The following is a 25,124-nucleotide window of genomic DNA, read 5'->3' as shown; positions in this document are numbered from 1 at the left end:
CTCTGCTTCCTCTAACCCTACCACACTCCCCTCTCCCAACCTCAGCTTCCTCTAACTCTACCACACTCCTCGCTCCCAGTCTCCGCTTCCTCTAACCCTACCACACTCCTCACTCGCAGCCTCCGCTTCCTCTAACCCTACCACACTCCTCGCTCCCAGTCTCTGCTTCCTCTAACCCTACCACACTCCTCGCTCCCAGTCTCCGCTTCCTCTAACCGTAATTCACGCCCCACCCCCAGCCTCTTCTTCCTCTAACTGTACCACACTCCCCTCTCCCAACCTCAGCTTCCTCTAACTCTACCACACTCCTCGCTCCCAGTCTCCGCTTCCTCTAACCCTACTTCACTCCCCCCCCCCCCCGGTTCCTCTAACCCTTACACACTCCCCACCCCCAGCCTCGCTTCCTCTAACTCTAAATCACTCAAAGCCTCCTGCTTTCTCTAACCCTACTACAATCCCCGCTCTCAGCCTCTGCTTCCTCCAACCCTCTCCACTTCCTCTAATCCTACCAGCCTCTGCTTTCTGTAACTCTCCACGCTCCCAGCCTCCGTTTCCTGTAAACCTACCACCTTCCCAGCCCGTTTCCTGTAAACCTACCACCCTCCGCTTCCTGTAACCCTCCATCCCCTCTCCGCCTCCAATTTCTCTACTCCTGAGATGTCCAGCTGCAACTTAACACCCCCATCACCATTTCCGCGATAATATTATTATTAAATATATATATATACATATCTTTCTTTTGGAATGTGTCTAGGCTATTACAGATAATAAAAACGATGAATTTACAGCATTCTGTTGGCATCACACCCTCCTCTCTGAGAAGCCCCATGGCACAGCAGGATTCCCTCCCAAGATCCATCCACTGTGTGTAAACACTTCTACCAGGGCATACACTCAGGGAAGAGGGTAAAGTGCTTTAATTCTGACGTAAATAAGTCCAGATTTACTCTGTGCTCTCAGGAATTTCCTTTTGGTCCATGATAAGAGTATGGATAATGCCTTCTCTACGCTTCCCACTGCTCACAGCTTTGATGCAGCACTCGTGGTCTCCGATACTAAAATGGGTCTCAGTCCCGTCCTCCACAAACTCGCCCTGCGGAAAGAGAGAGGGTAATGGACACCAGCAAAGTCTGAAACAACTTCGTTTATTTACAGAAAACACCAACATGGGTTTCATTCTGTCCAAGGGCTAAAGCAATGTTGCAGTAAATGATTTATGTCTCAGGCGTATCAATAACTACATCTAGATTCTCTAGAAACAGCCATTACGATCTAGCGTTATTTCTCTGTAAATGGCGCCTACTTTCCTTACTAATCGTCTTCCTACTATTCGATTTTAGTAAACTGTTTGCTGTATGTGCTCTGGCCCCAGCGATTTGTTATTATTATTATCGCCATTTATATAGCGCCAGCACATTCCGTAGCGCTTTACAATATTATAGGAGGGAGAGATTTAACAATAAATGCGACAATTAAAAAAACTTACAGGAACGATGGTTATCACGTGAGACATAAATGGGAATTTGCCAAATGCTTTTTAAAGCAGCCGGAGGCCTGAACACAAAACGAGCAGCTTTCATCATAGGTTCGTCTGTAGTGTTAAAGCAGCGAGAAATCAGCAGCGTGGATTCTGCACGATTTATAGATCAGCAGCGTGGATTCTGCTCGATTTATAGATCAGCAGCGTGGATTCTGCACGATTTATAGATCAGCAGCGTGGATTCAGCACGATTTATAGATCAGCAGCGTGGATTCTGCACGATTTATAGATCAGCAGCGTGGATTCTGCACGATTTATAGATCGGCAGCGTGGATTCAGCACGATTTATAGATCAGCAGCGTGGATTCTGCACGATTTATAGATCAGCAGCGTGGATTCTGCACGATTTATAGATCAGCAGCGTGGATTCTGCACGATTTATAGATCGGCAGCGTGGATTCTGCACGATTTATAGATCGGCAGCGTGGATTCTGCACGATTTATAGATCAGCAGCGTGGATTCAGCACGATTTATAGATCAGCAGCGTGGATTCTGCACGATTTATAGATCAGCAGCGTGGATTCAGCACGATTTATAGATCAGCAGCGTGGATTCAGCACGATTTATAGATCAGCAGCGTGGATTCTGCACGATTTATAGGTCAGCAGCGTGGATTCTGCACGATTTATAGATCAGCAGCGTGGATTCTGCACGATTTATAGATCAGCAGCGTGGATTCTGCTCGATTTATAGATCAGCAGCGTGGATTCTGCTCGATTTATAGATCAGCAGCATGGATTCTGCACGATTTATAGATCAGCAGCGTGGATTCTGCACGATTTATAGATCAGCAGCGTGGATTCAGCACGATTTATAGATCAGCAGCGTGGATTCTGCTCGATTTATAGATCAGCAGCGTGGATTCTGCTCGATTTATAGATCAGCAGCGTGGATTCTGCTCGATTTATAGATCAGCAGCGTGGATTCTGCACGATTTATAGATCAGCAGCGTGGATTCTGCACGATTTATAGATCAGCAGCGTGGATTCTGCTCGATTTATAGATCAGCAGCGTGGATTCTGCTCGATTTATAGATCAGCAGCATGGATTCTGCTCGATTTATAGATCAGCAGCGTGGATTCTGCACGATTTATAGATCAGCAGCGTGGATTCTGCACGATTTATAGATCAGCAGCGTGGATTCTGCACGATTTATAGATCAGCAGCGTGGATTCTGCTCGATTTATAGATCAGCAGCGTGGATTCTGCTCGATTTATAGATCAGCAGCATGGATTCTGCACGATTTATAGATCAGCAGCGTGGATTCTGCACGATTTATAGATCAGCAGCGTGGATTCTGCTCGATTTATAGATCAGCAGCGTGGATTCTGCACGATTTATAGATCAGCAGCGTGGATTCTGCACGATTTATAGATCAGCAGCGTGGATTCTGCACGATTTATAGATCAGCAGCGTGGATTCTGCACGATTTATAGATCAGCAGCGTGGATTCTGCACGATTTATAGATCAGCAGCGTGGATTCTGCACGATTTATAGATCAGCAGCGTGGATTCTGCACGATTTATAGATCAGCAGCGTGGATTCTGCTCGATTTATAGGTCAGCAGCGTGGATTCGTTTAGGACCTGCACACTCAGCTGCCTGTAGTCTGCCAGTAAAACAAAAGACTTTGCTCCTGCAGATTATTTACCGCGGTTTCCATCTTTTTGCCGTTACACCAAACGTCCATTGTGTCTTTCTCTGAAACAAAAAGGATTTGAGCAGTGAGAATAGAAGATTGATAAAATAGTAAAGACATCTTAGCAATAAAATGACATACTGGCATGGGATAGCGGACATGGTACTAAGACGGCAGTTAGCAAACCGGCAACTTGTGGATTCACAGGATTTCAGTGCAGAGCCAACGTTGAAAGTTCATTGTTTTGGGTGATACAGCCAGGCTGGTCTGACATTGTACACTATATATAGCTTCACCCAGGCTAGGATCTTATTATATATAGCTTCACCCAGGCTAGGATCTTATTATATATATAGCTTCACCCAGGCTAGGATCTTATTATATATATATATATATATATATATATAGTTTGTGGTACCAACATCAGTCCATCCTTGCAAGCGCGCTGTCTTGGCGTCATACTTGACTCTGGTCTCACCTTTGAGCCTCACATCCAGCATGTTGCCAAATCCTGTAGATTCCATCTTAAAAACATAGCCCGCATCCGCCCCTTTCTTGCACCAGATACTACCAAGGAGCTTGTCCATGCTCTAGTAATTTCCCGCATGGATTATTGTAACCCTCTCCTGATTGGTCTCCCCAATAGCCGTACTGCACCCTTACAGTCCGTAATGAATGCTGCTGCTAGATTGATTTTCCTCTCTAGTCGTTTCTCTCACACCTCACCCCTCTGCCAGTCCTTACATTGGCTTCCTGTATGCTATAGGAGTCAATTCAAGGTACTAACTCACACCTATAAAGCACTGAACAACTCTAGCCCCTCTTATATCTCCTCACAGATCCATAGGTATGTCCCTTCTCGGTCTCTCCGTTCTGCCCGTGACCACCTCCTGTCCGTTGTCCGCACTCGTACGGCCAACTCGCGCTTGCAGGACTTCTCGCGGGCGGCTCCCTTCCTATGGAATAGCCTGCCTACCGCCATCAGACTCTCCCCTAGTCTTGCATCTTTTAAGAAGTGCCTTAAAACCCATCTCTTTAGGAAAGCTTATGGCCTCCAAGACTAACCCTTACCTGTCTCTTGCCCTCTCCTAAAGGGCAGCCCACCTTATTTGATTGTAAATTCCTGTCCTAATGTGTTTTACACCCCACCTCCTATAGAATGTAAGCTCGTTTGAGCAGGGTCCTCTTCAACCTATTGTTCCTGTAAGTTTATTTGTAATTGTCCTATTTATAGTTAAATCCCCCTCTCATAATATTGTAAAGCGCTACGGAATCTGTTGGCGCTATATAAATGGCAATAATAAATAAATAAATAAATAAATATATAGCTTCACCCAGGCTAGGATCTTATTATATATATATATATATAGCTTCACCCAGGCTAGGATCTAATTATATATAGCTTCACCCAGGCTAGGATCTAATTATATATAGCTTCACCCAGGCTAGGATCTTATTATATATATATAGCTTCACCCAGGCTAGGATATTATTATATATAGCTTCACCCAGGCTAGGATCTTATTATATATATATATATATATATATAGCTTCACCCAGGCTAGGATCTTATTATATATATAGCTTCACCCAGGCTAGGATCTTATTATATATATAGCTTCACCCAGGCTAGGATCTTATTATATATATATATATATATAGCTTCACCCAGGCTAGGATCTTATTATATATAGCTTCACCCAGGCTAGGATCTTATTATATATATAGCTTCACCCAGGCTAGGATCTTATTATATATATATATATATATATATATATATATATATATAGCTTCACCCAGGCTAGGATCTTATTATATATAGCGTCACCCAGGCTAGGATCTTATTATATATAGCTTCACCCAGGCTAGGATCTAATTATATATAGCTTCACCCAGGCTAGGATCTTATTATATATATAGCTTCACCCAGGCTAGGATCTTATTATATATATAGCTTCACCCAGGCTAGGATCTTATTATATATATAGCGTCACCCAGGCTAGGATCTTATTATATATATAGCTTCACCCAGGCTAGGATCTTATTATATATAGCTTCACCCAGGCTAGGATCTAATTATATATAGCTTCACCCAGGCTAGGATCTTATTATATATATATAGCTTCACCCAGGCTAGGATCTTATTATATATATAGCTTCACCCAGGCTAGGATCTTATTATATATATAGCGTCACCCAGGCTAGGATCTTATTATATATATATAGCGTCACCCAGGCTAGGATCTTATTATATATATAGCTTCACCCAGGCTAGGATCTTATTATATATATAGCTTCACCCAGGCTAGGATCTTATTATATATATAGCTTCACCCAGGCTAGGATCTTATTATATATATAGCGTCACCCAGGCTAGGATCTTATTATATATAGCTTCACCCAGGCTAGGATCCTATTATATATATATATAGCTTCACCCAGGCTAGGATCTTATTATATATATAGCTTCACCCAGGCTAGGATCTTATTATATATATAGCTTCACCCAGGCTAGGATCTTATTATATATATAGCTTCACCCAGGCTAGGATCTTATTATATATATAGCTTCACCCAGGCTAGGATCTTATTATATATATAGCTTCACCCAGGCTAGGATCTTATTATATATAGCTTCACCCAGGCTAGGATCTTATTATATATATAGCTTCACCCAGGCTAGGATCTTATTATATATAACTTCACCCAGGCTAGGATCTTATTATATATAGCTTCACCCAGGCTAGGATCTTATTATATATATATAGCTTCACCCAGGCTAGGATCTTATTATATATAGCTTCACCCAGGCTAGGATCTTATTATATATAGCGTCACCCAGGCTAGGATCTTATTATATATAGCTTCACCCAGGCTAGGATCTAATTATATATAGCTTCACCCAGGCTAGGATCTTATTATATATATAGCTTCACCCAGGCTAGGATCTTATTATATATAGCTTCACCCAGGCTAGGATCTTATTATATATAGCTTCACCCAGGCTAGGATCTTATTATATATATATAGCTTCACCCAGGCTAGGATCTAATTATATATATATATAGCTTCACCCAGGCTAGGATCTTATTATATATATAGCTTCACCCAGGCTAGGATCTTATTATATATAGCTTCACCCAGGCTAGGATCTTATTATATATATAGCTTCACCCAGGCTAGGATCTTATTATATATATATATAGCTTCACCCAGGCTAGGATCTAATTATATATATAGCGTCACCCAGGCTAGGATCTTATTATATATAGCTTCACCCAGGCTAGGATCTTATTATATATATAGCTTCACCCAGGCTAGGATCTTATTATATATAGCTTCACCCAGGCTAGGATCTTATTATATATATATATATATATATATATAGCTTCACCCAGGCTAGGATCTTATTATATATAGCTTCACCCAGGCTAGGATCTTATTATATATATATATATATATATATATATATATATATATATATATATATATATATATATATAGCTTCACCCAGGCTAGGATCTTATTATATATATATATAGCTTCACCCAGGCTAGGATCTTATTATATATATATATAGCTTCACCCAGGCTAGGATATTATTATATATAGCTTCACCCAGGCTAGGATCTTATTATATATATATATATAGCTTCACCCAGGCTAGGATCTTATTATATATAGCTTCACCCAGGCTAGGATCTTATTATATATAGCTTCACCCAGGCTAGGATCTTATTATATATATAGCTTCACCCAGGCTAGGATATTATTATATATAGCGTCACCCAGGCTAGGATCTTATTATATATAGCTTCACCCAGGCTAGGATCTTATTATATATAGCTTCACCCAGGCTAGGATCTTATTATATATAGCTTCACCCAGGCTAGGATCTTATTATATATATAGCTTCACCCAGGCTAGGATCTTATTATATATATAGCTTCACCCAGGCTAGGATCTTATTATATATATAGCTTCACCCAGGCTAGGATCTTATTATATATATAGCTTCACCCAGGCTAGGATCTTATTATATATAACTTCACCCAGGCTAGGATCTTATTATATATATATAGCTTCACCCAGGCTAGGATCTTATTATATATATAGCTTCACCCAGGCTAGGATCTTATTATATATATAGCTTCACCCAGGCTAGGATCTTATTATATATATAGCTTCACCCAGGCTAGGATCTTATTATATATAACTTCACCCAGGCTAGGATCTTATTATATATATATAGCTTCACCCAGGCTAGGATCTTATTATATATATAGCTTCACCCAGGCTAGGATCTTATTATATATAGCGTCACCCAGGCTAGGATCTTATTATATATAGCTTCACCCAGGCTAGGATCTAATTATATATAGCTTCACCCAGGCTAGGATCTTATTATATATATAGCTTCACCCAGGCTAGGATCCTATTATATATAGCTTCACCCAGGCTAGGATCTTATTATATATAGCTTCACCCAGGCTAGGATCTTATTATATATATATAGCTTCACCCAGGCTAGGATCTAATTATATATATATATATAGCTTCACCCAGGCTAGGATCTAATTATATATATAGCGTCACCCAGGCTAGGATCTTATTATATATAGCTTCACCCAGGCTAGGATCTTATTATATATATAGCTTCACCCAGGCTAGGATCTTATTATATATAGCTTCACCCAGGCTAGGATCTTATTATATATATAGCTTCACCCAGGCTAGGATCTTATTATATATATATATAGCTTCACCCAGGCTAGGATCTAATTATATATATAGCGTCACCCAGGCTAGGATCTTATTATATATAGCTTCACCCAGGCTAGGATCTTATTATATATATAGCTTCACCCAGGCTAGGATCTTATTATATATAGCTTCACCCAGGCTAGGATCTTATTATATATATATATATATATATATAGCTTCACCCAGGCTAGGATCTTATTATATATAGCTTCACCCAGGCTAGGATCTTATTATATATATATAGCTTCACCCAGGCTAGGATCTTATTATATATATAGCTTCACCCAGGCTAGGATATTATTATATATAGCTTCACCCAGGCTAGGATCTTATTATATATATATATATATATATATATATATATATATAGCTTCACCCAGGCTAGGATCTTATTATATATATATAGCTTCACCCAGGCTAGGATCTTATTATATATATAGCTTCACCCAGGCTAGGATCTTATTATATATATAGCTTCACCCAGGCTAGGATCTTATTATATATAGCTTCACCCAGGCTAGGATCTTATTATATATATAGCTTCACCCAGGCTAGGATATTATTATATATAGCTTCACCCAGGCTAGGATCTTATTATATATATAGCTTCACCCAGGCTAGGATCTTATTATATATATAGCTTCACCCAGGCTAGGATCTTATTATATATATAGCTTCACCCAGGCTAGGATCTTATTATATATATAGCTTCACCCAGGCTAGGATCTTATTATATATATAGCTTCACCCAGGCTAGGATCTTATTATATATATAGCTTCACCCAGGCTAGGATCTTATTATATATAGCGTCACCCAGGCTAGGATCTTATTATATATAGCTTCACCCAGGCTAGGATCTTATTATATATATAGCTTCACCCAGGCTAGGATCTAATTATATATATAGCTTCACCCAGGCTAGGATCTTATTATATATATAGCTTCACCCAGGCTAGGATCTTATTATATATATAGCTTCACCCAGGCTAGGATCTTATTATATATATAGCTTCACCCAGGCTAGGATCTTATTATATATATATATATATATAGCTTCACCCACGCTAGGATCTAATTATATATAGCTTCACCCAGGCTAGGATCTTATTATATATATAGCTTCACCCAGGCTAGGATCTTATTATATATATAGCGTCACCCAGGCTAGGATCTTATTATATATATAGCGTCACCCAGGCTAGGATCTTATTATATATATAGCTTCACCCAGGCTAGGATCTTATTATATATAGCGTCACCCAGGCTAGGATCTTATTATATATATAGCTTCACCCAGGCTAGGATCTTATTATATATATAGCTTCACCCAGGCTAGGATCTTATTATATATAGCTTCACCCAGGCTAGGATCTTATTATATATATATATATAGCTTCACCCAGGCTAGGATCTAATTTTATATATATATATATATATATATATATAGCTTCACCCAGGCTAGGATCTTATTATATATATAGCTTCACCCAGGCTAGGATCTTATTATATATATAGCTTCACCCAGGCTAGGATCTTATTATATATATAGCTTCACCCAGGCTAGGATCTTATTATATATATAGCGTCACCCAGGCTAGGATCTTATTATATATAGCTTCACCCAGGCTAGGATCCTATTATATATATATAGCTTCACCCAGGCTAGGATCTTATTATATATATAGCTTCACCCAGGCTAGGATCTTATTATATATATAGCTTCACCCAGGCTAGGATCTTATTATATATATATATAGCTTCACCCAGGCTAGGATCTTATTATATATAGCTTCACCCAGGCTAGGATCTTATTATATATATAGCTTCACCCAGGCTAGGATCTTATTATATATATAGCTTCACCCAGGCTAGGATCTTATTATATATATAGCTTCACCCAGGCTAGGATCTTATTATATATAACTTCACCCAGGCTAGGATCTTATTATATATAGCTTCACCCAGGCTAGGATCTTATTATATATATATAGCTTCACCCAGGCTAGGATCTTATTATATATAGCTTCACCCAGGCTAGGATCTTATTATATATAGCGTCACCCAGGCTAGGATCTTATTATATATAGCTTCACCCAGGCTAGGATCTAATTATATATAGCTTCACCCAGGCTAGGATCTTATTATATATATAGCTTCACCCAGGCTAGGACCTTATTATATATAGCTTCACCCAGGCTAGGATCTTATTATATATAGCTTCACCCAGGCTAGGATCTTATTATATATATATAGCTTCACCCAGGCTAGGATCTAATTATATATATATATATATAGCTTCACCCAGGCTAGGATCTAATTATATATATAGCTTCACCCAGGCTAGGATCTTATTATATATATAGCTTCACCCAGGCTAGGATCTTATTATATATAGCTTCACCCAGGCTAGGATCTTATTATATATATAGCTTCACCCAGGCTAGGATCTTATTATATATATATATATATATATATATATAGCTTCACCCAGGCTAGGATCTAATTATATATATAGCGTCACCCAGGCTAGGATCTTATTATATATAGCTTCACCCAGGCTAGGATCTTATTATATATATAGCTTCACCCAGGCTAGGATCTTATTATATATAGCTTCACCCAGGCTAGGATCTTATTATATATAGCTTCACCCAGGCTAGGATCTTATTATATATATATATATATATATATATATAGCTTCACCCAGGCTAGGATCTTATTATATATAGCTTCACCCAGGCTAGGATCTTATTATATATATAGCTTCACCCAGGCTAGGATATTATTATATATATAGCTTCACCCAGGCTAGGATCTTATTATATATATAGCTTCACCCAGGCTAGGATCTTATTATATATATATATATATATATATATATATATAGCTTCACCCAGGCTAGGATCTTATTATATATATAGCTTCACCCAGGCTAGGATATTATTATATATAGCTTCACCCAGGCTAGGATCTTATTATATATATATATATATATAGCTTCACCCAGGCTAGGATCTTATTATATATATATATATATATATATATATATATAGCGCTTCACCCAGGCTAGGATCTTATTATATATATATATATAGCTTCACCCAGGCTAGGATCTTATTATATATATAGCTTCACCCAGGCTAGGATCTTATTATATATATATATATATATATATATATATATATATATATATATATATATATATATATATATATATATAGCTTCACCCAGGCTAGGATCTTATTATATATATAGCTTCACCCAGGCTAGGATATTATTATATATAGCTTCACCCAGGCTAGGATCTTATTATATATATATATATATAGCTTCACCCAGGCTAGGATCTTATTATATATATATATATAGCTTCACCCAGGCTAGGATCTTATTATATATATAGCTTCACCCAGGCTAGGATCTTTATATATATATATATATAGCGTCACCCAGGCTAGGATCTTATTATATATATATAGCTTCACCCAGGCTAGGATCTTATTATATATATATATATATATATAGCTTCACCCAGGCTAGGATCTTATTATATATATATATATATATATATATATATATATATATATATATAGCGCTTCACCCAGGCTAGGATCTTATTATATATATATATATAGCTTCACCCAGGCTAGGATCTTATTATATATATAGCTTCACCCAGGCTAGGATCTTATTATATATATATATATATATATATATATATATATATATATATATATATATATATATATATATATATATATATATATATATAGCTTCACCCAGGCTAGGATCTTATTATATATATAGCTTCACCCAGGCTAGGATATTATTATATATAGCTTCACCCAGGCTAGGATCTTATTATATATATATATATAGCTTCACCCAGGCTAGGATCTTATTATATATATATATATAGCTTCACCCAGGCTAGGATCTTATTATATATATAGCTTCACCCAGGCTAGGATCTTATTATATATATATATATATATATATATATATATATATATATATATATATATATATATAGCTTCACCCAGGCTAGGATCTTATTATATATAGCTTCACCCAGGCTAGGATCTTATTATATATATATATATAGCTTCACCCAGGCTAGGATCTTATTATATATATATATATAGCGTCACCCAGGCTAGGATCTTATTATATATATATAGCTTCACCCAGGCTAGGATCTTATTATATATATAGCGTCACCCAGGCTAGGATCTTATTATATATAGCTTCACCCAGGCTAGGATCTTATTATATATAGCTTCACCCAGGCTAGGATCTTATTATATATATATAGCTTCACCCAGGCTAGGATATTATTATATATAGCTTCACCCAGGCTAGGATCTTATTATATATATAGCTTCACCCAGGCTAGGATCTTATTATATATATAGCTTCACCCAGGCTAGGATCTTATTATATATATAGCTTCACCCAGGCTAGGATCTTATTATATATATAGCTTCACCCAGGCTAGGATCTTATTATATATATAGCTTCACCCAGGCTAGGATCTTATTATATATAGCGTCACCCAGGCTAGGATCTTATTATATATAGCTTCACCCAGGCTAGGATCTTATTATATATATAGCTTCACCCAGGCTAGGATCTAATTATATATATAGCTTCACCCAGGCTAGGATCTTATTATATATATATATATATATATAGCTTCACCCAGGCTAGGATCTTATTATATATATAGCTTCACCCAGGCTAGGATCTTATTATATATATAGCTTCACCCAGGCTAGGATCTTATTATATATATATATATATATATATATAGCTTCACCCACGCTAGGATCTTATTATATATATATATATATATATAGCTTCACCCAGGCTAGGATCTAATTATATATAGCTTCACCCAGGCTAGGATCTAATTATATATAGCTTCACCCAGGCTAGGATCTTATTATATATAGCTTCACCCAGGCTAGGATCTTATTATATATAGCTTCACCCAGGCTAGGATCTAATTATATATAGCTTCACCCAGGCTAGGATCTTATTATATATAGCTTCACCCAGGCTAGGATCTTATTATATATAGCTTCACCCAGGCTAGGATCTTATTATATATAGCTTCACCCAGGCTAGGATCTAATTATATATATAGCTTCACCCAGGCTAGGATCTTATTATATATAGCTTCACCCAGGCTAGGATCTTATTATATAGAGCTTCACCCAGGCTAGGATCTAATTATATATAGCTTCACCCAGGCTAGGATCTTATTATATATAGCTTCACCCAGGCTAGGATCTTATTATATATATAGCTTCACCCAGGCTAGGATCTAATTATATATATAGCTTCACCCAGGCTAGGATCTTATTATATATATAGCTTCACCCAGGCTAGGATCTTATTATATATAGCTTCACCCAGGCTAGGATCTTATTATATATAGCTTCACCCAGGCTAGGATCTAATTATATATAGCTTCACCCAGGCTAGGATCTTATTATATATAGCTTCACCCAGGCTAGGATCTTATTATATATAGCTTCACCCAGGCTAGGATCTTATTATATATTATCAGTGTTTTATTAAAGCTGCACATTGAGTGAGATAAGGTCCCTACCCAGCACGATCCTGCAGTCCTCGCCATCCACGTGGAGGACCCACGTATTGGTGGTCTTTGAACGGTTCTCCATGTACTTCTTCAGGCTCTTCCCATTTATCTCCAGTGTATATTCATACGCAAAGCCACTGATTGCATCGATATTAATCGTGGCTTTGGTCTGAGACGCTCCCACTGGAAACGTTTCTTTCCCGACCAGTTTAAACATCCAATCTCTCCGGATTATTTCCTGAGGTGAGGAGATATAGAGGCTTTAGGCACACAGACACACGTATAACAAAACATAAAAATAGAAAATGATATTAAGAATAGAATTCCTTTCCTAGCACTGTTCCGGGCTGTATACTTATATTACACGGACTCTGGATTCAATAGGGTAACTGAAGGAGCGAAGCACAGACGGGAATAAACTGTACCCGCAGTGTGAGCGAGCACCCCAACCATCGATTCTTCACGTTCTTATAAACCTCCACGCTCCCTGTTTAATTGGAACATCATTTCCAGGTGATTGGTAACATTATTTATTTATATTACACACTATATATAATCGTAATATTTCTCACAGCAATATTTTATATGTTTTAGGTTAGATTTCACTGTTCTGATTTTTTCCCAACGTCATCAAATAATCTGTATAAATGAAAGTAAAAAAAATAAAATAAAATTGCGGTTAAAGGGACACGGACACTATAGTCACCAGAACAACTACAGCTTATTGCATTTGTTTGGGTGAGTAGAATCATTACCTTCAGGATTTTTGCAATAAACATTGTCTTTTCAGATGAAATGCAGTGTTTACATTACAGCCTAGGCCACTGGCCACTCCTCAGATGGCTGCTAGAGGTGCTTCCTGGGGCAGTGCTGTACATTGTCACTGACATTCAGTGTCTCCACCCTCTGCATGGAAACACTGAATTTTCCTCATAGAGATACATTGATTCAATGTATCTCTATGAGGAGATGCTGATGGGCCAGACTGGAGTTTGATTTCACCTCTCACCCACCTCCTTGGCTGAGATCATCAGAATTGACAATCTCAGCCAATCCTATGCTTTCCTATGGGCATTGTGACTGGCTGAGATAATCACTTCTGATTATGTCAGCCAAGGAGCCATCACCAACAGCCTGGAATAAAGGTAAATTAAAACTATAGGGTCAGAAATACAAGTTTGTGTTCCTTTAAATAACAATGTGGAGCTGAAAGTGACAGGAAGGAAAGCAGCACGTGTCCTATCTCGCCATCCAGTGTAATCTGCCCAGGATGTCATCGCTCTCGGGACATATTGCAGAGAATGAGCCCAGATCTCCACTAAGATGATACAGACACAGTTAATTTACTAGGCTGCAGAACGTCTATTAAAAACTTGTCTGATTTTGGCCACTGGTTAAAGCTCCACGGTTGGACCATGTTAATACGAATTCTACCAGCTTAGAGAAAGAGTGATTACTGGAGGCAGTCCCATTACCTTTCCATCCACATACACAACTCTTTTCCCAGACGTCGTTCCGTGCTCAAACTCAATCTTGTGGACTCCATCACTCAGGGCAACCTCCCAAACAGCAACAAGATCAGTCATCTTATCCAGCCGTCCGTAGTGAGACCTGCGGAGTCAAACAGGGGTGCGAGGGGGAGAGGTCATTGAAGGAAACTCTTCACAGGTCACATGCTTACCAAAGCAGCAGAATTTGTGTAATTGCTGGGCTGTTATAACCTAATGTCACACACCTGTCACCTTCATACTAATAGGATTAACAGCAGAGGAACGAGGGAAACAGACGAGGCAGTCGAGCAGCAGGAAGGCTGGAGAGGTAAGGATTACGGACAGAGGACAGACTGACCTATGCTTATAAACATAGATTTATTACGGTTTAGGAATAGTTCTTCTATCCCACCATCTTCAATACGTTACTTTTATACAAAGGTAGTCTGAGATAAACACATGCTAGAGTGTAAGCTCACAGGACAACGATCTTAACATTGTATGCAGCCATTTCTTTGTGTAACTATGTTTAGCACACTGTACAGCCCTGAGGACTAGATTATAAATTCCAAGAATGAGTATAGTGATAAATTAATTAGTGAACATGATATGGAGAAAGGCGGATTTAAATCCTGGGTGCAGGAGGAGTGAGTGATGGGTGGTGAACAAAACCATTAAACAGAACACAGCAAATGAAGATAATCCAAGGGGTGCTAGTTATTGGACTAACAGGATAAAAATGAGAAGGCAATGTCAATGCACTGCTCCCAGGACACAGTTTGACGAGGTGTGAAAATAAACAGGACTTATTACTGATAACCTACACAATCCTGTTTAGGAAATGACTTACAGTGAGAATATTTCACTTAATGTTAATTAAAAATTTTAAATGTCCAATACGGCAAACATCACTTTAATGGAGCTCTTAGGGTCACTTACTGAAGTGAGAATTTCAACTCAACAGTCGAACTGGAAGCATGGCGTTCATCTACTTAGACCGTAAAGTAAAATCACAGTCTGTGATACAGTAATATGCAGTGTTAGAGTGGGAGCTGTGTTATACACACTGTACATTACTGGGAGTATTATTGCTGTGGAGCTCTGTTACACACTCAGACACATTACTGGGAGTATTATTACTGTGGGGTTCTGTTATTCACTCAGACACATTACTGGGAGTATTATCGCTGTGGAGCTCTGTGATACAATCAGACACATTACTGGGAGTATTATTGCTGTGGAGCTCTGTTATACACAGACACATTACTGGGAGTATTATTGCTGTGGAGCTCTGTTATCCACTCAGACACATTACTGGGAGTATTATCGCTGTGGAGCTCTGTGATACAATCAGACACATTACTGGGAGTATTATTGCTGTGGAGCTCTGTGATACAATCAGACACAATACCAGGACAGACAGTGAGACCCCCCCACCCAGGATGGACAGACAGTGAGACCCCCCCCAGGATGGACAGACAGTGAGACCCCCCCTCACCCCCCCAGGATGGACAGACAGTGAGACCCCCCTCCCCCCCCAGGATGGACAGACAGTGAGACCCCCCCCCAGGATGGATAGACAGTGAGACCCCCGCCCCAGGATGGACAGACAGTGAGACTCCCCCCCCCCCCCCCAGGATGGACAGACAGTGAGACCCCCCTCCCCCCCCCAGGATGGACAGACAGTGAGACCCCCTCCCCCCCCCAGGATGGACAGACAGTGAGACTCCCCCCCCCCAGGATGGGCAGACAGTGAGACCCCCCTCCCCCCCCAGGATGGACAGACAGTGAGACCCCCCCCCCCAGGATGGACAGACAGTGAGACCTCCCCCCCCCTCAGGATGGACAGACAGTGAGACCTCCCCCCCCCCTCAGGATGGACAGACAGTGAGACCTCCCCCCTCCCCCCCAGGATGGACAGACAGTGAGACCCCCCTCCCCCCCCAGGATGGACAGACAGTGAGACCCCCCTCCCCCCCCAGGATGGACAGACAGTGAGACCCCCCTCCCCCCCAGGATGTACAGACAGTGAGACCCCCCGCCCAGGATGGACAGACAGTGAGCCCCCCCTCCCCCCCCAGGATGGACAGACAGTGAGACCCCCCCCCCCAGGATGGACAGACAGTGAGACTCTCCCCCTCCCCCCAGGATGGACAGACAGTGAGACTCTCCCCCCCCCCCGGATGGACAGACAGTGAAACTCCCCCCCCCCAGGATGGACAGACGGTGAGACCCCCCTCCCCCCCAGGATGGACAGACAGTGAGACTCTCCCCCCCAGGATGGACAGACAGTGAGATCCCCCCCCCCCCACAGGATGGACAGACAGTGAGACCCCCCCCCCAGGATGGACAGACAGTGAGACCCCCCCACCCCCAGGATGGACAGACAGTGAGACCCCCCTCCCCCCCCCAGGTTGGACAGACGGTGAGACCCCCCTCCCCCCAGGATGGACAGACAGTGAGACTACCCCCCCCCCAGGATGGACAGACAGTGAGACTACCCCCCCAGGATGGACAGACAGTGAGACTCTCCCCCCCCCCCCCCAGGATGGACAGACAGTGAGACTCTCCCCCCCCGCCCAGGATGGACAGACAGTGAGACTCTCCCCCCCCAGGATGGACAGACAGTGAGACTCCCCCCCAGGGTGGAAAGACAGTGAGACTCCCCCCCCCAGGATGGACAGACAGAGAGACTCCCCCCCCCAGGATGGAAAGACAGTGAGACCCCCCCCCCCCAGGATGGACAGACAGTGAGACTCCCCCCCCCCAGGATGGACAGACAGAGAGACTCCCCCCCCCCCCCCAGAAAGGACAGACAGTGAGACTCTCCCCCCCCAGGATGGACAGACAGACCCCCCCCCCCAGGATGGAAAGACAGTGAGACCCCCCCCCCCCCAGGATGGACAGACAGTGAGACTCCCCCCCCCAGGATGGACAGACAGAGAGACTCCCCACACCAGGATGGACAGACAGTGAGACCCCCCCCCCCCCCAGGATGGACAGACAGAGAGACTCCCCCCCCCAGGATGGACAGACAGTGAGACTCCCCCCCCCCGGATGGACAGACAGAGAGACTCCCCCCCCCCAGGATGGACAGACAGAGAGACTCCCCCCCCCCAGGATGGACAGACAGTGAGACCCCCCCCCCCCAGGATGGACAGACAGAGAGACTCCCCCCCCCAGGATGGAAAGACAGTGAGACCCCCCCCCAGGAAGGACAGACAGAGAGACTCCCCCCCCCCCCAGGATGGAAAGACAGTGAGACTCCCCCCCCCCCCCAGGATGGACAGACAGAGAGACCCCCCCCCCAGGATGGACAGGCAGAGAAACTCCCCCCCACCAGGATGGACAGACAGAGAGACTCCCCCCCCCAGGATGGAAAGACAGTGAGACTCCCCCCCCCCAGGATGGACAGACAGAGAGACTCCCCCCCCCAGGATGGAAAGACAGTGAGACCCCCCCCCAGGAAGGACAGACAGAGAGACTCCCCCCCCCCCCAGGATGGAAAGACAGTGAGACTCCCCCCCCCCCCCAGGATGGACAGACAGAGAGACCCCCCCCCCCAGGATGGACAGGCAGAGAAACTCCCCCCCACCAGGATGGACAGACAGTGAGACTCCCCCCCCCCCCCCAGGATGGACAGACAGTGAGACTCTCCCCCCCCCGCCCAGGATGGACAGACAGTGAGAGCCCCCCCCCAGGATGGACAGGCAGAGAGACTCCCCCCCCCCAGGATGGACAGACAGTGAGACTCCCCCCCCCCAGGATGGACAGACAGTGAGACTCCCCCCCCCCAGGATGGACAGACAGTGAGACTCTCCCCCCCCCCCAGGATGGACAGACAGTGAGACTCTCCCCCCCCCCAGGATGGACAGACAGAGAGACCCCCCCCCCCAGGGTGGAAAGACAGTGAGACTCCCCCCCCCCCAGGATGGACAGACAGAGAGACTCCCCCCCCCCAGGATGGAAAGACAGTGAGACCCCCCCCCCAGGATGGACAGACAGTGAGACTCCCCCCCCCAGGATGGACAGACAGAGAGACTCCCCCCCACCCCCCCCAGAAAGGACAGACAGTGAGACCCCCCCCCCCCCCAGGATGGACAGACAGTGAGACTCTCCCCCCCAGGATGGACAGACAGAGAGACTCCCCCCCCAGGATGGAAAGACAGTGAGACCCCCCCCCCCAGGATGGACAGACAGTGAGACTCCCCCCCGAGGATGGACAGACAGTGAGACTCCCCCCCCCAGGATGGACAGACAGTGAGACTCTCCCCCCCCCAGGATGGACAGACAGTGAGACTCTCCCCCCCCCCCCAGGATGGACAGACAGAGAGACCCCCCCCCCCAGGGTGGAAAGACAGTGAGACTCCCCCCCCCCCCCAGGATGGACAGACAGAGAGACTCCCCCCCCCCCAGGATGGAAAGACAGTGAGACCCCCCCCCAGGATGGACAGACAGTGAGACTCCCCCCCCCCCCCAGGATGGACAGACAGAGAGACCCCCCCCCCCCAGAAAGGACAGACAGTGAGACCCCCCCCCCCAGGATGGACAGACAGTGAGACTCTCCCCCCCAGGATGGACAGACAGAGAGACTCCCCCCCAGGATGGAAAGACAGTGAGACCCCCCCCCCCAGGATGGACAGACAGTGAGACTCCCCCCCCAGGATGGACAGACAGTGAGACTCCCCCCCCCCAGGATGGACAGACAGTGAGACTCCCCCCCCCCAGGATGGACAGACAGTGAAACTCCCCCCCCCAGGATGGACAGACAGTGAAACTCCCCCCCCCCCCAGGATGGACAGACAGTGAGACCCCCCCCCCAGGATGGACAGACAGTGAGACTCCCCCCCCCAGGATGGACAGACAGTGAGACTCCCCCCCCCCCCCAGGATGGACAGACAGTGAGACCCCCCCCCCCAGGATGGACAGACAGTGAGACCCCCCCCCCCAGGATGGACAGACAGTGAGACTCCCCCCCCCCCCGGATGGACAGACAGAGAGACTCCCCCCCCCCCCCCAGGATGGACAGACAGAGAGACTCCCCCCCCCCAGGATGGAAAGACAGTGAGACCCCCCCCCAGGATGGACAGACAGAGAGAATCCCCCCCCCCCAGGATGGAAAGACAGTGAGACTCCCCCCCCCCCCCAGGATGGACAGAGAGAGACTCCCCACACCAGGATGGACAGACAGAGAGACTCCCCCCCCCAGGATGGAAAGACAGTGAGACCCCCCCCCCCCAGGATGGACAGACAGTGAGACTTCCCCCAGGATGGACAGAAAGAGAGACTCCCCCCCCCCCAGGATGGACAGACAGCGAGACTCCCCCCCCCCCAGGATGGACAGACAGAGAGAGCCCCCCCCCAGGATGGACAGACAGCGAGACTCCCCCCCCCCAGGATGGACAGACAGAGAGACTCCCCCCCCCCAGGATGGACAGACAGAGAGACTCCCCCCCCCAGGATGGAAAGACAGTGAGACTCCCCCCCCAGGATGGACAGACAGAGAGACTCCCCCCCCCCCCCCCAGGATGGAAAGACAGTGAGACTCCCCCCCCCCAGGATGGACAGACAGAGAGACTCCCCCCCCCAGGATGGAAAGACAGTGAGACTCCCCCCCCCCCCCAGGATGGACAGACAGAGAGAATCCCCACACCAGGATGGACAGACAGTGAGACTCCACCCAGGATGGACAGACAGTGAGACTCCCCCCCCAGGATGGACAGACAGAGAGACCCCCCCCAGGATGGACAGACAGTGAGACTCCCCCCCCCAGGATGGACAGACAGTGAGACCCCCCCCAGGATGGACAGACAGAGAGACTCCCCCCCCCCCCAGGATGGACAGAGAGACCCCCCCCCCCCCAGGATGGAAAGACAGTGAGACTCCCCCCCCCCCAGGATGGACAGACAGAGAGAATCCCCACACCAGGATGGACAGACAGTGAGACTCCACCCAGGATGGACAGACAGTGAGACTCCCCCCCCCCAGGATGGACAGACAGTGAGACCCCCCCCCAGGATGGACAGACAGAGAGACCCCCCCCAGGATGGACAGACAGTGAGACCCCCCCCCCCCAGGATGGACAGACAGTGAGACCCCCTCCCCCCCCAGGATGGACAGACAGTGAGACCCCCTCCCCCCCCAGGATGGACAGACAGTGAGACCCCCCCCCCCCAGGATGGACAGACAGTGAGACTCCCCCCCCCCCCAGGATGGACAGACAGAGAGACTCCCCCCCCCCCCCCCAGGATGGACAGACAGTGAGACCCCCCCCCCCCCCCAGGATGGACAGACAGTGAGACCCCCTCCCCCCCCAGGATGGACAGACAGTGAGACTCCCCCCCCCCCCCAGGATGGACAGACAGAGAGACTCCCCCCCCCCCCAGGATGGACAGACAGTGAGACCCCCCCCCCCCAGGATGGACAGACAGTGAGACCCCCTCCCCCCCCAGGATGGACAGACAGTGAGACCCCCCCCCCCAGGATGGACAGACAGTGAGACCCCCCCCCCCCCCCCCCAGGATGGACAGACAGAGAGACTCCCCCCCCCCCCCAGGATGGACAGACAGTGAGACTCCCCCCCCCCCCCCAGGATGGACAGACAGTGAGACCCCCCCCCCCAGGATGGACAGACAGAGAGACTCCCCCCCCCCCCCAGGATGGACAGACAGTGAGACTCCCCCCCCCCCCCCCCAGGATGGACAGACAGTGAGACTCCCCCCCCCCGGTTACTCACCTCTCTGTAGCCGGAAGTGGAGGATGAAGCTGTAACCAAGGTAACGGTCTGACAGGAAATGACGAGTTGCTGACACCCGGCAACCAATCAGAGGAGAGCAATGGCGGCCCAGTCGGTAGGGTTAGAGGAAGGACGGGTTACTATGGAGACAGCAGGATTTCTAGGGGCGGAGTCAGTACTGGATAGGCCGTGCACGTGATTGGGCGGGGTTTGTGGGCGGAGTTATATGATAGATAGCGTGCTGCTGATTGGACAGTGTGCCTGTCTGACTATCTGTATTTCAGTATGTCTGTGTGTGTGTCTGTCTGTGTGTGTGTGTGTGTCTGTCTGTATTTCAGTATGTCTGTGTGTGTCTGTCTGTGTGTGTGTGTCTGTCTGTATTTCAGTATGTGTGTGTGTGTGTGTGTGTGTCTCTGTGTGTGTGTGTGTGTGTGTCTGTCTGTCTGTATTTCAGTATATCTGTGTCTGTGTGTGTGTGTCTGTCTGTATTTCAGTATGTCTGTGTGTGTGTGTGTGTGTGTGTGTGTCTGTCTGTATTTCAGTATGTCTGTGTGTGTGCCTGTGTGTGTGTGTGTCTGTCTGTATTTCAGTATGTCTGTGTGTGTGTGTGTGTCTGTATTTCAGTATGTCTGTGTGTGTGTCTGTGTGTATTTCAGTATGTCTGTGTGTGTCTGTCTGTGTGTGTGTGTCTGTCTGTATTTCAGTATGTGTGTGTGTGTGTCTCTGTGTATGTGTGTCTGTCTGTCTGTATTTCAGTATGTCTGTGTCTGTGTGTGTGTGTCTGTCTGTATTTCAGTATGTCTGTGTGTGTGTGTGTGTGTGTCTGTCTGTATTTCAGTATGTCTGTGTGTGTGTGTGTCTGTCTGTATTTCAGTATGTCTGTGTGTGTGTGTGTGTCTGTATTTCAGTATGTCTGTGTGTGTGTCTGTGTGTATTTCAGTATGTCTGTGTGTGTGTGTGTCTGTCTGTATTTCAGTATGTCTGTGTCTGTCTGTATTTCAGTATGTCTGTGTGTGTGTGTGTCTGTCTGTATTTCAGTATGTCTGTGTGTGTGTCTGTCTGTATTTCAGTATGTCTGTGTGTGTGTGTGTGTGTCTGTCTGTATTTCAGTATGTCTGTGTGTGTGTGTCTGTCTGTGTGTGTGTGTGTATTTCTACTCCGTGTAGGAGAACTTCCTGTCAGACCAGGTAGAGCAGAGGAGCCCACACTTATTATATGATCAGCTCAACAAGATCTACCAACTAAAAAACCCACCCCTTTCCTTACAAACATTAATATTCCTATTGCGACTACTGCATGTATCGTTCAAAAACCCTGTCTCCTCCTTGTAAAAGCCCTGGCCAGTCCCTTACAGTAGTATTGTTAAAAGAAAAAAACCAATCCAATCAGACACTTCACTAACAATTAGCTCTACCACCACTCTTACCTGTCTGTGTCTGTCTGTGTGTGTGTGTCTGTCTGTGTGTGTGTGTGTGTGTGTCTGTCTGTATTTCAGTATGTCTGTCTGTGTGTGTGTGTGTGTCTGTCTGTATTTCAGTATGTCTGTGTGTGTCTGTCTGTGTGTGTGTGTCTGTCTGTATTTCAGTATGTGTGTGTGTGTGTCTGTCTGTCTGTATTTCAGTATATCTGTGTCTGTGTGTGTGTGTCTGTCTGTATTTCAGTATGTCTGTGTGTGTGTGTGTGTGTCTGTCTGTATTTCAGTATGTCTGTGTGTGTGCCTGTGTGTGTGTGTGTCTGTCTGTATTTCAGTATGTCTGTGTGTGTGTGTGTGTCTGTATTTCAGTATGTCTGTGTGTGTGTCTGTGTGTATTTCAGTATGTCTGTGTGTGTCTGTCTGTGTGTGTGTGTCTGTCTGTATTTCAGTATGTGTGTGTGTGTGTGTGTCTGTCTGTCTGTATTTCAGTATGTCTGTGTCTGTGTGTGTGTGTCTGTCTGTATTTCAGTATGTCTGTGTGTGTGTGTGTGTGTGTGTGTGTGTCTGTCTGTATTTCAGTATGTCTGTGTGTGTGCCTGTGTGTGTGTGTGTCTGTCTGTATTTCAGTATGTCTGTGTGTGTGTGTGTGTCTGTATTTCAGTATGTCTGTGTGTGTGTCTGTGTGTATTTCAGTATGTCTGTGTGTGTGTGTGTCTGTCTGTATTTCAGTATGGCTGTGTCTGTCTGTATTTCAGTATGTCTGTGTGTGTGTGTCTGTCTGTATTTCAGTATGTCTGTGTGTGTGTCTGTCTGTGTGTGTGTCTGTCTGTATTTCAGTATGTCTGTGTGTGTGTCTGTGTGTGTGTGTGTGTCTGTCTGTATTTCAGTATGTCTGTGTGTGTGTGTCTGTCTGTGTGTGTGTGTGTATTTCTACTCCGTGTAGGAGAACTTCCTGTCAGACCAGGTAGAGCAGAGGAGCCCACACTTATTATATGATCAGCTCAACAAGATCTACCAACTAAAAAACCCACCCCTTTCCTTACAAACATTAATATTCCTATTGCGACTACTGCATGTATCGTTCAAAAACCCTGTCTCCTCCTTGTAAAAGCCCTGGCCAGTCCCTTACAGTAGTATTGTTAAAAGAAAAAAACCAATCCAATCAGACATTCCACTAACAATTAGCTCTACCACCACTCTTACCCAATGGAAACATGAAGGAAGGCGGCTGCAGCAGGGACCCTGCAATGGTTTCTGTCTGCCCCCAACATTCACCTATACCTGTGTTTAACACCACTTTTCACCCATCTTACCCATCCTTTGCCCATTTTGTGCATCTTGCCGTCTTCCTTTTTGAATATTGTACCCCGTTTGTCATTCTTTTCATGCTTTTGCATATTTATCCCACCTTTTGTGGCCTCTTAACTCCCTTATGTCTTTTATCCCCCTTCCTCCTTCTCTTCTACCACCTTTGGTCCCTCCGCCTCTGATTTTCCTACTCTTCTGTAGTGTGTGTGTGTGTGTGTGTGTGTGTAAAAATCAATCTATAGGAATGGAACACACACACTCACATACTGGCTCTTACACACTCACACACTGACTCTTACACACACGCACACACTCACATACTGGCCCCTACACACACACACACACACACACTCACATACTGGCTCTTACACACGCATACACTCACATGCTGGCTCTTACACATGTACACACACTCACATACTGACTCTTACACACACGCACACACTCACATGCTGGCTCTTACACATGCACACACTCACATACTGGCTCTTACACACGTACTCACGCTGGGCGCTCATATATACACACTTACTGTTTCTTATGATTGCTCCACACAAGTCCCACCAGGTGGTGCTGCCCTTCTCTGGCCAACAGCACTCGGCCGCCGAGATATGTCATATAT

The 25,124-nt window shown here is 45.0% G+C and overlaps 1 protein-coding gene across 3 annotated transcripts; it reads right to left on the bottom strand.

Moving 5' to 3' along the window:
• Positions 1 to 404: 404 nt before the first annotated feature.
• On the bottom strand, positions 405 to 21,870 carry FAIM (Fas apoptotic inhibitory molecule). Of its 3 annotated transcripts, XR_010085156.1 has the most exons (6): positions 15,984 to 16,104; positions 15,030 to 15,165; positions 13,564 to 13,792; positions 3,194 to 3,243; positions 601 to 1,093; positions 405 to 569 (listed from the first exon to the last, which is right to left on the bottom strand). XR_010085156.1 is itself a non-coding variant. In XM_063428522.1 (5 exons), the coding sequence occupies exons 2-5, from the start codon at positions 15,138 to 15,140 to the stop codon at positions 944 to 946; spliced, it is 540 nt and encodes a 179-aa protein (XP_063284592.1). In that variant the 5' UTR covers positions 15,141 to 15,165; positions 21,781 to 21,870; the 3' UTR covers positions 405 to 943. The 3 variants fall into 3 exon arrangements, 2 of the variants coding, with proteins under 2 accessions (XP_063284592.1, XP_063284591.1); XM_063428522.1 differs by lacking the exon at positions 15,984 to 16,104 and adding an exon at positions 21,781 to 21,870 and having other exon boundaries at positions 405 to 1,093; XM_063428521.1 differs by having other exon boundaries at positions 405 to 1,093.
• Positions 21,871 to 25,124: the final 3,254 nt, after the last annotated feature.

Source organism: Pelobates fuscus, chromosome 8 (assembly GCF_036172605.1).
Source record: "Pelobates fuscus isolate aPelFus1 chromosome 8, aPelFus1.pri, whole genome shotgun sequence".
Taxonomy (NCBI): Eukaryota; Metazoa; Chordata; class Amphibia; order Anura; family Pelobatidae; genus Pelobates; species Pelobates fuscus.
This window is presented reverse-complemented; position numbering and strand designations above follow the sequence as displayed.